The 14,352-nt window shown below is 39.1% G+C and overlaps 1 protein-coding gene across 16 annotated transcripts in view; it reads right to left on the reverse strand.

Annotated features, from left to right (window-relative positions):
* LOC131236707 (phospholipase SGR2) overlaps positions 1-14,352 on the reverse strand; it is a 50,081-nt gene that overhangs the window by 3,788 nt on the left and 31,941 nt on the right. For 7 of the 16 annotated variants that reach the window (XM_058234076.1, XM_058234075.1, XM_058234079.1 and 4 more), the window contains 8 exons: positions 13,570-13,635; positions 12,869-13,468; positions 9,095-9,194; positions 8,861-8,982; positions 8,274-8,346; positions 3,664-3,766; positions 1,169-1,262; positions 1,021-1,083 (listed from right to left, as the gene is read on the reverse strand). In XM_058234076.1, the coding sequence (XP_058090059.1) occupies positions 1,021-1,083; positions 1,169-1,262; positions 3,664-3,766; positions 8,274-8,346; positions 8,861-8,982; positions 9,095-9,194; positions 12,869-13,468; positions 13,570-13,635 (1,221 nt within the window). Of the gene's footprint in view, positions 1-1,020; positions 1,084-1,168; positions 1,280-3,663; positions 3,767-8,273; positions 8,347-8,860; positions 8,983-9,094; positions 9,195-12,868; positions 13,469-13,569; positions 13,636-14,352 lie in introns of those variants that run through there. The other 9 variants (XR_009166849.1, XR_009166845.1, XM_058234084.1 and 6 more) reach the window with 4 other exon arrangements.

A 14,352-nucleotide genomic window follows, 5' to 3' on the forward strand; every position in this document is an offset into this window, starting at 1 on the left:
TAGGAATCAAATAATTGCAAAATAAAATAAAAATGCATATATAGTAAATTTCTCTTTAATTTGGGGCAATGATACTTTAGGAGATGCTAAAATGCACATATTTGCATATTTAAGAATAAAATAATTGCGAAAACGGTGTATATTTGTATATTTTGGAATCAAATAATAAGTTTCCCTTTAATGGGGTATAAAAGCATGTATCGTTGACTCGGGGAAACATTGGGGCAACATGTGGAAAATGGTGGATCAATCCATCCATGCATGCACTTACATACGTACAACACACATGCATGATCCATCCATGCATACATGCATGCACGCATATACACACATGCAAACACACATTTCATCACACAACCATGCACCCATAAAAAAATGGAATGAAATTTTTTTTTGGTGATATTATTGAAATATCGCCGAGCGACACCTGGAATTTATAGAGTAAAAAATAAACATTGGTGGAATTTCTGAACTATCAGCGGTATCGGTATCGCCGAGCTGGTGATACGCATAATATCGAGGATACTCCAAACAATGATCACAAGTTTTTTTTTTTTTTGAAGGATTATTTTGAACATTTTCACCTTTCCAAAATTTATTATGGGAAGAGACCAAAAATCACGTCACTGTCAGCTGATTCGACACTAAATGTCATATCACAAAGGAAAATTTTGTAGAATGGAGTAAATTTGTTTAAAATTATAACATAATGCATAATGGAGGAGAACTGCAGATTTCCACTTTCTACCCAAACCAGCTCTTCACGTCCAGGCCAAACATAGTCTCTTTATCCCAAAACAGGGGAACAGCGTTAAGATAGTAGCTGGCACAATTTTACGATGAGGAAACATGGGTAGATTGTCAATTTTCCAATGACTAGGACAATCTAATCATGAAGTGTTACAAATTTTCAAAACAAAACAATCAGGCGTAATCAGTGTAATTTCCGGAAAAATACAGAGTCAGAAAATAATATTTAGTTTTTCAAAGTTGAATATGGAAGTTGAATATGGAGCATACCTTCACTGAGCTTAAGTTACTAACAACAGCTTGGGATCGTGCAGCTAGATCTTCAGCGAACTCCTGCACCACATAGGAGTCACATTTTAAATATAGTTAAAATAATACCTTCTTGCCAAGAATCACTATTAAGAACAAAAGACTCTACCTGAAAGCCGATGTGCAGTCTCTTTCCACCCCTGTGGTAAGGTATAATAACGGGCCGTTTGCTGATATATTCTTTACAGACAAGTGGTTCTACTCTGTATGAAAGCCCACCCTAGATTCATATAATGTGTTCTCACTTTTCATATCCAAAAGAGACCATAGTGTTTTAACAAATTTTGTGTGTGCTCGCATGTGGGAATGATTCGGTAACATCGACAATGCTGGAAGAGCTGTGTATATGCCATCCAACCTGTCCATCATGTGTGGCCCTACCCCCAGACCAATCTAATAATCGGATAGGCCACCTGAACAATGGAAAAACACACAAACCTACAAATTCACATGGTGTGGTGCACATGATAATTGGACTGGCTTCATATTTGTGGCATCCCATCATCATGGTGGGGCACACCCAATGCACGGATTGTTGGTTGTGTATGCACGCTTTAAACCCAATTGGATATTAGTTTATTGGAATTGGGTCATTAGTGACCCCTTTGATGAATGGAACTTGATCATTAGTGGCTTGCTTATATCCTCTCTTATTAATTTATGCGATGTATATTTTAAAATGGGTTAAAGGGATTCCTTTGGGTTTTTCTATAGTGGGCCCATGGGGAAAGAATGAAGTGGAGACAACAGCCTAGATGGTGATTGGAGAGTTGGGGTACCACTATTCTTGAGTATCCTAAATGCCATAACCGCTCTAGCGGGTGTGGGCAACACAGGACGAGTTGATATGGTTATTCCATATGATGTAGAGCTTACAATGAGTTGGGATGGATTAATCTCCACCATCAGCCACCTTGTGGCCAATGAACTTCTCCACGTGGAAGTGCAAACACCATTGGATGACAAGTACAGTAATTTAATTGATCGGATGTTTGTATTGGCAGATCATATCAAGACTCCTAACTAAGAGACTTACAGATATGTGCGGATTGACTTGATCATGCGGTAACTTTGGTTGATCCTTAGACCTGTGGTTGGATGAGAACTTCATGATTCTACTGTGGTGGGCCTTGACACATTTTCTTTTTGTTACATTTGTAGCCAACACACAGATGTGATTAGGCACACATCATGATACAGTTGAAGCCTTAGTACACTAAAAAGGGATCCACTAGTCTCACGGACTAAATTGTGATTAGATCTTGATAATCGGACTGTCAATCAAGTGTTTTACTGCTAGCCAATACTCTTAAATTGTTTAAAGAGATTTCTTGATTGGTTTTAACTGTTAAATCCTTTTGATTTTATCATACACGTGTTTCTATCAAACTTGATGGGCATTCAATGGTTAGGTTGTTTTGTTGTCCACCACTTGTGTTGGCATGGGACTTTGACCAAGGGTGGACATCACTGATAGTGAAGGGAGTTGGGCCAATTGGAGTGTATAGGAAGGCAGATTTACAGGCTTTTGATAATGTAAGGCATACCGAATCCTGTGGAGGTGCAGAGTACCATACATGATGCTCCCTTGAAACCCTAAATACATGGTGCTCCTCTTTAAATAGATTTTATCCCTAAAGAGGAGAAGAGAGAGAGCCTTGGGCGTCACCACCCCCTCCTCGGACATCCAGAGAGGAGAGGAAAGAAAAAGAAGAGAAAAGGGACAGAAGGAGGAGAAATCTTCTCCCTATCTTTGGGTGGTCCATCGCAGATGGCTCTTATTAGATCTTTTAATCATATCCCTATAATGTGATTAGAAGGTAGTTTTCTCATCTCCTTCACTAGAGAGAGATCGGAGAGAGGCCTTCTTCTTTGGAGGAACGGCGGCACCGGATCTACGCTTTTAGAGTTGATAATGAAGGTATAATCCTGAGCAGTCGTTTTCAATCCTATCATGTGCGCACGGCATCCAACTCGTCTAAAAGGTTCCCCAGGGTGAGGATCACCTAGTGGAAAGTAAGCCCAATCCACTCATCAGGTGGAGCCACACCCGTGTTCTTTTTATTTTATCAACAGCTATCTACTGTTTTCTATGGTGCTGTCCACCTGATGAGTGGATCAGGCTGATTTTTGCACAAGGTAGTCTTCATGGTGGGGTCAACAGCAGTTATATATAGGCCCACACATGGCAATATGGAAGTATGTGACATTCCAACCATGCATCAGTAGGACCCTTCTGTGTAAATAACCTGGCCGAAAATCAGCCCGGTGCACTTACAAGGTGGGAAACACATGTATGTTGAATGTGAACCCTTAGGAGCTCTCTTAAACCTCTTAGTGTTCATATACAAATGTGTCCCACCTCGTGAGTTGATCAGCTTTTTTTTCTTCACCAGGTCATCTGCATAATGACACCTACCCGATGCGTGGTTCAGATGTCACACAGTGCCAGCTTCACAAAAGTGGACATGCATAGAGGTGCATGTGGGCCTATAGCAAATATAACACAGCTATAGCACCATTGAAGAGTACAGTTAGAGAAGCTGGTGACGAATGGAGAAGCACATTAATACGTGAAGTTAAAATACAGTGACATGGACAGACCTATATGCCACAGGATCAAATGGATGAAAAATATTAAACATTTGCCGACAAGCTGGCATCTCTTCACTAATCCTTTCATCTTGCCAATACTCTTGCCCTTTGCCTAAAAATAGAGAGGGAGAGAAGATTTCAAAGAGAACGATAGCCAATGTGTTTAAATGTGCTGGATGAGAAAGAGATATGTTAAGGGCATGTTTGGATTGAGGGTGATCTAGGGGAAACATTCAATTTATGTCAACAACATATTTGTACTTGCTTGGAAAGCAGAGAATGTCGCAATAAACTGCTTGCCTTTCCCTTTCCAACCTCCACAAGGGAGAAAAAACTTCTCTAAAAAGTGAAATGGTGGCAAAATAGATTTTAATCTAATGTGACATTTTAAATGGCAAAGTTGGAGGGAAAAGAGATATCCCTTTTTGGGATTACAATCCAAACACGAAAATGCAAAGGGAAAGCATTATCCAGTACTTTTCAGATGCAAAACAAACAAGTGTAAAGGGTTTACTGATCCTGGTGCTGATGAAATTTGCTATCTGCTTGTGTCACAATTTTGCTTTCCCTCACATTCCCCTAGTTTACCCCCAATCAAAACATGCCCTAAAATTCTCAAAAGAGAAACTTTCATGTAACAAATAGGGAGGCCAGTTTACTGAGCGTAACAATGAAATAATATATAGAAGAGCATAAATATCTATACGTAGATTCTAAAAAGAAATAGACAAGATAAATAAAGCTGTAAGCATGTTTCTACCAGAAGCAGGCAGCAGCTAAAAAGCTGCGTAGAAGGTTCTCTTGAACTATTGAGGACGAGAGTTACCAACTGATAGAATTGTTACTGGGTTGAACACATAAGAATTACGGAAAGAATGATTATGATGAGGAAAAAATATCATTTATTTTGTATGTTCATGTCTATGGAACCCTGTGGATCAAAACCAACACATTGTTCAGACTGTTGGCAATCCCACTGAGAAGAACTCAGTAGTTTTCATGGCTCAGCTCCCACTTACAGTCTTTGATATTTTGAGCAATTTGTAGTGAAGTTAATGTAACAGTCCAATCATACTGCTACCTCATAGAAACTTCATGAACTACATTTGTTGCTCAAACACTTAACCAAGAGCAACATGAAGCATGAATTCGTAAAGAAGAGGGTGTTAATTGCATAAGTAGCTCCAGGATGGCATTAGCGTAAATATAATGTAGCAACACAATGGTAAAATATGTTGGGATAAGGTCTAGATGATGATGAGCATAATTGTAAATTATATTAAAGAGGCGTAAATGTAACTAGCTAATTTCTGAGATCTCTAGAATCCCCTAGGTTTTCTAGAATCTTCCTAGATGCAAGTCTCTTTATTCTATTCAAGACATCAGATAAGGTATCTAATTATTCAATGTGCAAACTCACACTAGAAGGCACGCCCTCACCATGTAGGCAATGCTGACCATTTCACTTGCGGTAGAACGAATCAAAGTTCTTGTAAGGCTACCACTTCTTCCAACTGGCAATATTGTATTTACAGAAATAGCCCTACTTAATGTTTTTTTTTAAAAAAAAAAACTAAAATACCTCTAAAACCAGAATAAAACGTAAAGCAAAGCTCAGAAAAAGCTCCAAACCGTCAAATAAACCAAATCCTAATAAAGTCAAATAAAAACTAAGACACTTAAGTCCTAAAGTGTCCGCGATCGAGGTGGGCCATGATCAAAAGTGGTCAAACGGCCTGATATGCGATCCAATGGTCCGATCAACGTGTGCACTCGATCCAACAGTCCGGACTCCTCAAGATTGTAGTCCACATGCATTTCCTAGTGTAATCTTCGAAGATGCATCAAATGCATGTGGGGTCTTCAAAACGGTCCACTCGGGCCCACGTAGGGTCATCCATCCAGAGGGAAACTGGTGATGATCTCCCCCTCTGATAGACCCTGAATGGTGCTTTGATGTCTTCATCACCTTGCATGACCAACTTGCAGACATTTTCACTAAAGCGCTACTGAAGGATCGTTATCAGTGGCTAAAGAGCAAGTTGAGTGCCTCATCTCTAGGAACCCTCACTTCGAGGGGGAGTATTAGGATAAGTTTGCCTAGAGAGCACTATTGTAGATATACTATAGTGGCATAATTGTAAATATGTTGAAGTCACACAAGTGTTAGTAAGCAATAACTAATTTTTCGAGATTTCTAGATTTCACTTGAGTTTTCTAGAATCTTACGACATGTGGCCTTAGAGGTCCATACACCCATATTGCATTCATTCTTGAAGAGATAAAAGTCTCTCTATTCTATTTCAGATGAAACAACAACAAAAAGTTTAGGCATCTAAGGATCATATGAATTTTGGAGGTAGATGTGGCGCCCTAAGTAGAATATCCATGTATTTACAATACTGTTGGGAACTCAAATGCCCAATCCCAAACGAGACCTCCAATGCAAGCATTTCTTGACAAGTGGACCAGGACAGCCAGCATGTGTAGAATATTTGCCATTTGGCTGATCACACAGCATTTATATGTTCAATCAGTGGCACGATTCTGGTCTATGTGCTGCTGCCAAGTATGATTAATTATGAATTCCACAATCCAGCAATGCTGATTACGTCGAGTATGTACAACCAATTAACTAGAGCAACCGGAGATTGCACCTACCATTTGAACTTTCCTTTCCTAGAAATTTTGGGGCATTATTAATGGTGGAGATGAACTGCTGCAGCAAATACAGCAATATATTAATAAATCATATTCTTTATCAAAAACAAAATCTGAAACTTTGAATTATTAGCATCGGCATCACCTCGTTACAGTTAGTTGGGTTCAGCTTCCCCAATCCCATTTTGCCAATCATTCCAATATAAGGCCCTAACCTCAGTAAGTGACAAGCCTTTGTATCTCTCCTCACCACCTTGATTCGAGTCCTTTACGTGATGAGGACATCGTGCACACGCACGCCCCGCACGCCGTCCGCACGTGCACGCATACCACCCCCCCTACGCACGTATGTACGAAGGAGGGCCTCACCGTCGATCTGGCTCGATGACGACGTCCAGGGAGGGCCTCCTAGCTAGAAGACGAAGTTTTGATTCAAAAGAGTGGACCCGATAGTCAAGAAAAGCCCATCATGGGATCTCATGATTGTGGTCCACTAGTCGGATTGATTTCATATTTTAAGTTTTGTTTATTCATGTTATTTAGAACATCGTGAACGCTTTAGATTTCTTTGTTTGGTTTTTATTTTAGTTTCTTTCATCGCCAAGTAATAGGTTGCGCACATGGCGCGAGTTTTGGGATATAGGGTTTTCCCTATAAGTAGGCACCCCTTGTAGTTCTTTTGAGTTATTCAAGCTTAATAAAAATTCCTGCTTTATTTTTCTGCTCTCTTAGTGAGTTGTGGAAGAATTCAAAAGTGCGTGCGAAGCCCTCCCTTTTCGAAAGGCTAACTACTGTGGTGCGAAGCCACATTGATCCTGATTCACCCCCATCCTCCATCATCTCTCTTCTTTCATCTTCTAACACCATCTGTGCTTTAAATTCGTCTTTTGTTACAACAGTTTTCTTCTTTACAATAGAATCCTAGATTTTGGCCCTGCAGGAGGGCTAAAGCTTCAGCGGAGCACCACGCACAAGCCGTAGCTCGGATCGACCCGAAACTTCGCGGTTTTGGAGCACACCCCTAGCCGACTAGGGCCAAGGAGAGCTTTTCCGCAATCGACGCCCCCTCGCATGTGTGGCTAGGTACCTGCGCACGTGCGAGCGCCCCAGGCCCGCTGTCCATACGCGGGAACAGTCTTTTAGATCAGGTTTTCGTCCTTTTTTACCCTCTCATACCTGTTTTTCATAAACCCTAACCTTAGATTGTGTTTTCCCTAATTTATTTGCCCCTTTTCACCCTAGGGTTCCTTGAATTGAAATTGGGGAATCTCTTGGATTATGGACTGATTCTTATACATGTGTGGTTGATTTCTATTTCCCTTTGAGCATTGTTTGGTCCATAATTTTTATTGATCTAGTCCTAGCCCTTGTAGGCCTGGACCCGTACAGATTCCCCTTTGCTTGAATGTTTGGACTTTTGTGTGGGATGTGGAATTTTATGTTATTGTTTCTGAATTAGTATGATCTAAGCCTGACATCTTGCATATCGTATTCCAATTTCATGTCCTGCATAATTAGGTCTCTCCCATCTTCTTTTCAGACCCTATTAACCCTAATAAAAAATTCTGTTCTCATTGGAGTAGTTTCCCGCCTTTTTACTTGACTGAACCATCCAATCTACAGTCCATGACTCTCTGTTATTGCAAATCACAAACATCTAGATTATTGTACTCTAGAAAGCCTATTCTTCTCTTGGGAAAACACAATGGTTGTGAACGATCACCTACCTAAAGAAGGTGGTGCCTTTGTGTCATAGCATGTCTAAGGAAAAGGATTGAGCATGGAGTCTTATCACATCAAACTAATCCACAAATTTCTCAAATAAAATACATGCAATTATTTTCGTATCGCAGTACAAACAAAAAAGAAACATTTATTGCTTTTGTAACTATAAATGGGCAGGATCTGAAAATAAAGGATAAAAAACATCAGAGTACGAGTTTTGCACGAAGAATTACCAATCCCAATACGAATGTTGCGAAGAGCCAAAAAGACTCCGAGGGGTGATCCAACAGCAAAGAAAGTGTCAGCCTGACAATACAAAAAATTTGATAGTAAACAAGGCAACAAGATAGTATCAGCAAGGGTATCAAAACCCACTCCATATACAACATAAACATAGGCTATAAGATTAAGGGTCCATTTAGGTAGGGGATCCTACAAAATTGGAATTCAGCATAATCATGTCTTTGGTAGGACCGAAACCCTCCAGGTCAGATTCATAGCACTAAAACCATCCTTTCTCCACACAAATGCAATTAGTGGCGTTTCAGGTTTTTTCTAAAATTTTGGTAATCCCATTTGTGGGGAGGAAAGCGTGATTTAATGGCAATAAATCTAACGTGAAGGGCGTGCCTACCAATATCAAGATTATGCTTAATCACGATTTTGTAGGATCGCCTACACAAATGGACAATAAAATGATGCCTCATTTTGAGTACAGGAGCTAACTTATGCATGTCACGGGAGGGCTAACTTATCACCATAGAATAAGGTGATATAGTAAGCACCAAAGAAAAGAATAAAAATTGAATGGAAAAATTACCTTGAACTCAAGCTTAGTGTATTTGATATGAGGCGTGTAACTCTTCCTTGAATCATCTTCTTTTGGAGAGGGCTTCCCTGGAACAGACTGCCTTGGAGCACCACTGTCCACCTTGTCACCTTCTAACCAGACACATGGCAAGCTCCAGTAAAATCATATGATCCAGGCTCATGTTGAAGATACAAGCACCCAAGCAGTTAAAAATATAGTATCACTGGTGAAATGCACACTTACCTTGATGAAATTCCAGACTGCTATCTTGCTTTCCACCAGACAAGATCAAAGAATTATCTCTTGATTCTAGTTCTGCTATTCTTGCTTTAAGGGCATTTACCTGTGGAAGTAATAAATTCACTAAATCTGCAATAATAATAATAATAATAAGAAGAAGAAGAAGAAGAAGAAGAAGAAGAAGAAGAGAGAGAGAGAGAGAGAGAGAGAGACCACCAAAGTGATCAGCTAACCCTTTTGAAAATAAAATATTGTAAAAAGCATGAAAGAAAAGACAAACATACCCTATTTGAACCTCACATTCACACACTTTAACAATGTATAGGACTCAGTTTATTGCATTTATACTGAAATTTGCATTAACCTAAGAAATTCAAGGTGACGCTAATATATATTTATATACAGAGAGAGAGAGAGAGAGAGAGAGAGAGAGAGAGAGAGGAATGCTCAGCTGCGCACGAGTTCTCATGAGGACTTTTTGACAATTCAATTGTTGGTGATATGATCCCAAATCTGAACCATCCACATGATGCAGCACCCCAAGAAACCCTCAGGGCCCAACTTTTACCCCGATCCATCCAAAACTCTGGTGGGCCATGGCAAAAGGAAATAATTTTCACCCTTGATTTGCCTCTCTTTTGTCATGGCCCACCAGAGTTTTAGATTAGGGTAAAAAGTTGGGCCCTAAAGGTTTCATGGGGTGATGCATCGGACGGTTAAGATTTTGGGCTCATATTACCAGAAATGAATAGTAATGATCTCCAGGGAACCAGTTCTCATGAGAACTTTTTGAGAACTAATCTCACATGATGTGTATATGCAATTCGAACGGTCAACTAGTTGAGTCTCCTCATGAAACCCCTATAGCCCAAAAGTTAGCCCGATCCAAAAATCTGGTGGGCCTTAGTGAAGTGAGAGGCAAATCAAGAGAGGAAATTCCCTCTCACTTTGCTATGGCCCACCAGATTTCTGGATCAGGCTAACTTTTGGGCCTTGGGGGTTTCATGAGGTGATCCATCTAGTGGACCATTCGGATTTTGTGCTCATATCAAATATCAAAAAGTGCTCAGGAGTTCTCAAGAGAACCGGTTCCTAGTTGAGCATTTCACACACACACACACACACACACACACATATTGAAGATTGCAAATACTATTAAGGCCAAAAGGCACCAAAGAAAAAATAGAAAACTATACAAACAAAAAAGAAGAAGAAAACAAGAAAAGAACAAAAGAAAAGCAAAAGAAACTTAGGAAACTATACAACTCAAAACATGGACTGAGCCCTGAAAAGACTTAAGGGGCTAGGCATGCTGAACTCAAAGCCCAATCAGCAACATCTTTAAGGATAAGCGCTAAGACACTAGCCGAGGTTGAGAGTGAATCCTGGAATGTTCGAAAGTTTTGTTCCCTCCAGATGACCCAAAAGGTTGCAAGAATGAGAAGGCGCTAGCAAGATTTTATGGAGGCCCCACCATGGCCCCCATGCCAAGTGAAGAGAAAACCACAAACCGAGGAGGGCACCTCCCAGGTGACACTCAAATATCTTTACTTAAATTCCTGAAAACTATTTTAAAAAAGGGGAGTCCCTGGAATACACAAGCCACAATTAGCAGACAACAATGTTGTCATATGGGATTGCATAAGCAATTAGGTATCAATGTTGGCATATGTGGTCGCACAGAGAAGTATGCAACCGCATAAGCCATAGTTATATGGTCATGTGATTGTGTACATAGTATGCGATGGTGGCGTAACCTCCCAACAGTTAGATTTCTGACCGTTGGGACCTTATAAAAAAATAAAAAAATAAAAAATAAAAAAACTTCATTCTCTCACTTTTTACCAATAAAAAGGCACTCCCACCCCCTATTTTCACAATTCTATTACTCTCTCTCTCTCTCTCTCTCTCTCTCTCTCTCTCTCACTCTAATACTCGCATCTCTCTAGTCTCTTAACTCTCTTACACTATTACTGTCGTTCTCTCTTAAAAAGATATCAATAAAATTTATATGTTGTTTGTTTTTCTTCACATTTTTAGTCTATGCATTCATTTGAGTAGTTGTTAGTTGACTTTTTAAAATATAACAATTCCCTTCACTTGTAGTATTTTTACATAAATTTTCATAAATAAAAAAAAAATTCATTTTTCCTTGAATTTTCCTCCTCTTTTTTTTCTCAAAAAATAAAAAAATAAAAAAATTTGGGATGTTTATCACCACATATGTGATTATGCCATCACATAAGCACATAAACCCTTGGGTTGCACGGGATCGTTTATGCCTTTTGACAACATTGGTAGACATACGATTATGAAAGGCTACAACACATATGAAGCCAGTTTTCAAACATAACATTCTAGCCTACATTTAGGAAATGCATGAATTATCAATATGAGCATTCTACGTAATAGTCCAAGAAGTGTTGAACTCCTATTTCCAGTTTTCAAGCATAACATTCTAGCCTACATTTAGGAAGTGCACGAATTATCAATATAAGCATTCTGCGTAATAGTCCAAGAAGTGTTGAACTCCTATTTCCAGTTGATACCCCCCCCCCCCCCCCTCTTTTTAAATAATGGATTCTAGGGGTTCCATTGTGTCCATGATTTTTTTTTTTTTTATTTTTCGTTCTTTTCAAGAGAAACGTAGTGTGATATACACCCATAGAGATTAAGCACCGACTTGTGCACTTCAAGCTGCTAGGATCATAGGACAATGAGGCATATGGAGGCAAAATTTTGAGGTTTTACTACTAGTAGGACAGGTTTTTGTATTTCCTAACTAAAGATGAGTACATTACTCTTTATTTTATTTGATGCTTTAATCAATGATGCATGAAGGACTTCATTGTGACTTAGTAGATTATCAATATATATTGTGTATTCTGAAAACCTTCACTTCACTTTTCTGATCAATGAGAATTATTGTCCTCTTTCAAGGCTCCACCACTCTTCACATTTGCAACTTAATAATGCAGGTTTTGCACCCTAACTGAGTTGGCGATCATATGCAATATGCCAAACTAGAGAACGGACAACATCCACCACTCCCCAGGGATCACTCCTAAGTCGAGTCGACTTTTACATTCCATCAACTCGTTTTGTTTTCCATCAAATTTCTGATTCTCCCTATTTTCTTCTGCTCTAAGCCTGTCACAGACCAAGTTCTCCTTTAAGCATGCCCTGATTCGTATTCGATTCCAACTTCACTTATATCCCATGCAAAAATGAGCCGAGCATTTCTTTTTCTTTTTCTTTTTTTTCCAATCTATTCACTTATATTCCCTTCCTATATCCTTTGTGTTTCCTTGGTATATGATAATCAAAGGAATCTTTCGAGTATATTTCCCATCTTTCTATGGATTGTAAGTAGAAAGTAGGTAAAATCTGTTCTCAGTATGATAGGAATCCGGGTTCATATCTTCTCAATATAGAACAGCAGTGAAGGAGAAAATCATGACAAAATTTCCTTTTAAAAAAAGAAAAAGAAAAAAAGAAGAAGACCACCCCGAACAGTTGCACATTCCTTCATTTTATTTTATTTTTTTGATCCTTTTTGGTCCAATAAGATGATTGATAGAGACAATATGCTTGCTAATCTAGAAAGATGAAATCTACAGAACTTAACAAACACGTTGCAGTGAATCACAATAAATTAAGGTAAAAAACAGCATCGAGATAGTAGCTTATTGTGTTTTTTTTTTTTTGGAGAGGTGATGGTAGCTTATTGTTCATATCAACAAAATAAAAAAGTTAATTATTACTAGTCATCCCTACCTCTTCCATCAACAAAGTGATTAGCTTGTCTCTGTCACTGATATCTTCAGATGTATCTTCAACCAACGTATCGCCATCACCATCTGGAACTTGACTACTTACATTTGTACCCTCATCCAGACTCTTTCCATCTTGAGAAAACATGTTGCTGGAACCCTTAGCCAATTTTTGGGCATCTTCCTCAAATGATGACGCATCATTTGATTCATTGGACTCCACAATCTGTTGGAAATATGCATTAGCTTCTTCAGGACTTGGATTGCCAAATGTCTTTGAGGGGTCTCCTTCCACATCTGATGTGGGAGAAGGATATTCAGTGAAGGAATGATCTTCAGTGTTTTCTTCCTGAACAATCTTATTCGAGTGTGGACTCAAATTCTCTCCATCCACACCGCCCAGCAATTCATTTGAAGTTTCACCATTCTCCCTAAGATTTTTGTTTTCTGATTGTGTAGATTGATTGGCTGCATCGACTGATTCTTCATTTTTCACACATTCCGTGTACAGGCACTGCATAGGAAATGGAGAGAACAAGCTCTCTTGGTGGCAGAGAATATCATAAGAAAGAACACTTCCCAATGAATGGCCATAGATGGAAACCTGCAAATCAGTTGCATGTCTTGACAATCTTCAAACAAAATCATTGTTACTGCAAATAAACAGAGAGTATTGCAAAGAAATAGCGGTGCCAAAATAGATACCTTCCCATCATAGCCTGGATTCCTCTTGATAAATTTCATGTATAACATGTTTAACTGGTTGGAAACCTGAAAACAAAGAATCATCCCTCAGTCCTGATGACGCGATGTTACGATGTCACTTAATAAGTCTTGCTACCTCATAAGCCCAAAGATATAACAATCCCATTAATGTTCTTGATAAAGTATAAGAATTACACAGTAGATTCCACATTGAAAAATGAAAATTAGATTTGTATGCCTACAAGAACAAGGAAGATATAAAGCAGAATCTGGAAGAAGAAATGGTCATTGCTTGCATACACATCAAGAATGCCATTTAAGCAGGATTCAGATGGTAAAAGCACCTTGCCACGGGGTGGAGATATGTCTCAGATCTATCATGTTATACTGGTCTTGGTCACAGAGGCCGAGAATTCCGATCATCATGAGCCATCTATCAGCTTTCATGTGAAAGAGTGCTGTAGTGGCAAGATCAGAGACAGATCAAGCAGGTGACCTAGGACACTAAGGACAAAAAAACCTACATTTTTTCCTGAATCCTGATAGATACTGAAATTATTTCGTAATGGAGAAAAGATACAAGGCAGAGATTTCCTTATACATAAGGAAGGTACAGCAGCTGCTTCTTTGGCAGGACCATCAGCTACTTCATTGGCCTCAATTTAAATGGTTAAATTCAATACATATAGCCCAGTAAACAGTTGGCACAAATGCTATCCATCGCTATTTTCAATGACTCCACTATTCAGGACTTCAGAATGTATCCTTCTTGAAAAGCATACC

Source organism: Magnolia sinica, chromosome 2 (genome assembly GCF_029962835.1).
Source record: "Magnolia sinica isolate HGM2019 chromosome 2, MsV1, whole genome shotgun sequence".
Taxonomy (NCBI): Eukaryota; Viridiplantae; Streptophyta; class Magnoliopsida; order Magnoliales; family Magnoliaceae; genus Magnolia; species Magnolia sinica.